This window comes from Olea europaea, unplaced genomic scaffold (assembly GCF_002742605.1).
Source record: "Olea europaea var. sylvestris unplaced genomic scaffold, O_europaea_v1 scaffold23826, whole genome shotgun sequence".
NCBI classification, from domain to species: Eukaryota; Viridiplantae; Streptophyta; class Magnoliopsida; order Lamiales; family Oleaceae; genus Olea; species Olea europaea.
Window position 1 is genome coordinate 1 of NW_019241975.1, and position 1,671 is coordinate 1,671.

General features: G+C 38.7%; 1 protein-coding gene across 1 annotated transcript; it reads left to right on the top strand.

Annotated features, from left to right (window-relative positions):
- Positions 1-862: 862 nt before the first annotated feature.
- Positions 863-1,512, top strand: LOC111381837. Its single transcript, XM_023005679.1, has 2 exons — positions 863-1,295; positions 1,475-1,512. Exons 1-2 carry the CDS (start codon positions 863-865, stop codon positions 1,510-1,512), a joined length of 471 nt encoding a protein of 156 aa, XP_022861447.1.
- Positions 1,513-1,671: the final 159 nt, after the last annotated feature.

Genomic DNA, 1,671 nt, shown 5'->3' on the forward strand with positions numbered 1-1,671 from the left:
ATGTTATGTCAGTGCAAATTCTAATGGATTACCTTCCAAACTTTGATCTTGTATCGGGTTTAAGAATGAACATCCAAAAATTCAGCTTGTATACAGCTGGTATTCATGGCCAAGACCTTGATGATATTCTTGAATTCACAAATTTCACGAAGGGTACTATGCCATCCCGTTATTTGGGCATCCCTCTTGCTTCGGAAAAGCTCAAAGTTAGTTGTTATGCTCATTTTCTTGAAAAAATTACAACTTATATTGGTGCTTGGAATTGCTCTTCGCTATCTTATGTGGGCAAGGTGGAACTAATTAGAGTGGTCCTTCAAGGTGTTGAGAGTGTTTTTGGCTTTCTATCTTCCCTATCCTGGCTACAATTATCTCAAGGATTATTAGCCTTCGTTGAAAATTTATTTGGGGATCCAAGAAGCCTTTAGTGCCATGGAGGATATTTTCCTTCCAAATGATGAAGGGGGTCTCGGGTGGAAGGACTTAAAGAGTTGAAATTTAGCTTTACTTGCTGAATCTCTATGAAATATTCATGAAAAAAAAGATACCCTTTGGATACGTTGGGTTAACCAATTTTATCTTAAAGGGGCTTGTATTTGGGATGTTTTACCAAAGAAAGATCACTCCCCTCTTCAAAAAACTGTTGGAGATCAGGGACACGTTGCAAAAAACTGCTGCACGACCCCAGATTCATGCACAAGGGCAGCCCATGCTGTCCGTTCAGGTGGTTGGTGGTAACAACTTGATTACATCTTCTTGAAGAACCACAAATTAGCATGTTGTGAATGCACAGAACAGTAGGTGTTTTCAGGCAGTTTCGGACATATTTGAGGCATGGTCAACTGATGGAAAATTCTGAACAAAAATGGCATATGAATACTTCCGGTCGAAAGGTACTAAGAGGATTTGGGCTGCCGATGTTTGGAAATCTTGCATAGCATCGAAGCACTCATTTTTTCTTTGGTTAGGGGTTCAATCTAAACTCCTAACTAAAGACAAATTGCAATACTTGGAAATCGATCGTAATTGTATTCTTTGTGGGCATATGGCGAAAACAGGCCGACACTTATTTTTTGAATGTTTTTCCACATCATACTTATGGAAGAGCATTAGACAGTGGCTTGGCATCAGAAGATCCATGTTAACACTCGCTAGCGCTTTGAAGTGGATGAAAAAAGAGGCTCCTGGGACATCATGGCTTAGCAAGGTTAAGAGGATTGTACTTGCAAGTACTGTTTACTACATTTGGTTAGCGCGTAACATGAAGATTTTTGCAGACCTTTCACCTCACTTGGATTGTATTGTGAGACGGATCAAGATACACATATACAAAGTTATGTTCTCTTTGTATCCACATATCTTGATCCATTTCGAGTCCTTAGTGTTTGGTCATTGAGTTTCTATGCACTTTACTTATTTTGTATCACTCGGGTATGCCTGAAGTAATTGTATGTAAGATTGGCTTTGTTTTACCCAGGTATGCCTGGTGTATTTGTATTTGAAAGTTTTGATTAATGAAATTTACATTTACCGATCAAAAAATAGTTAAGCATTTTCCATCCATATCGAAAGTGAAGAAGCTCCCATAGGTGAAGTTGTTAAGCACTAGATTGGCTTGATACTTAGTTGACATGTTCAGTCCTACTTCCAGCAACCCAAAACGTGCAAAAAAAA

Coding starts and splice junctions, on each gene's coding strand:
- LOC111381837 (XM_023005679.1), top strand. CDS start 863: ATGGCATATGAATACTTCCGGTCGAAAGGTACTAAGAGGATTTGGGCT. Junction 1,296..1,474: donor CCTTTCACCTCACTTGGATT/GTATTGTGAGAC, acceptor TGTTTTACCCAG/GTATGCCTGGTGTATTTGTA.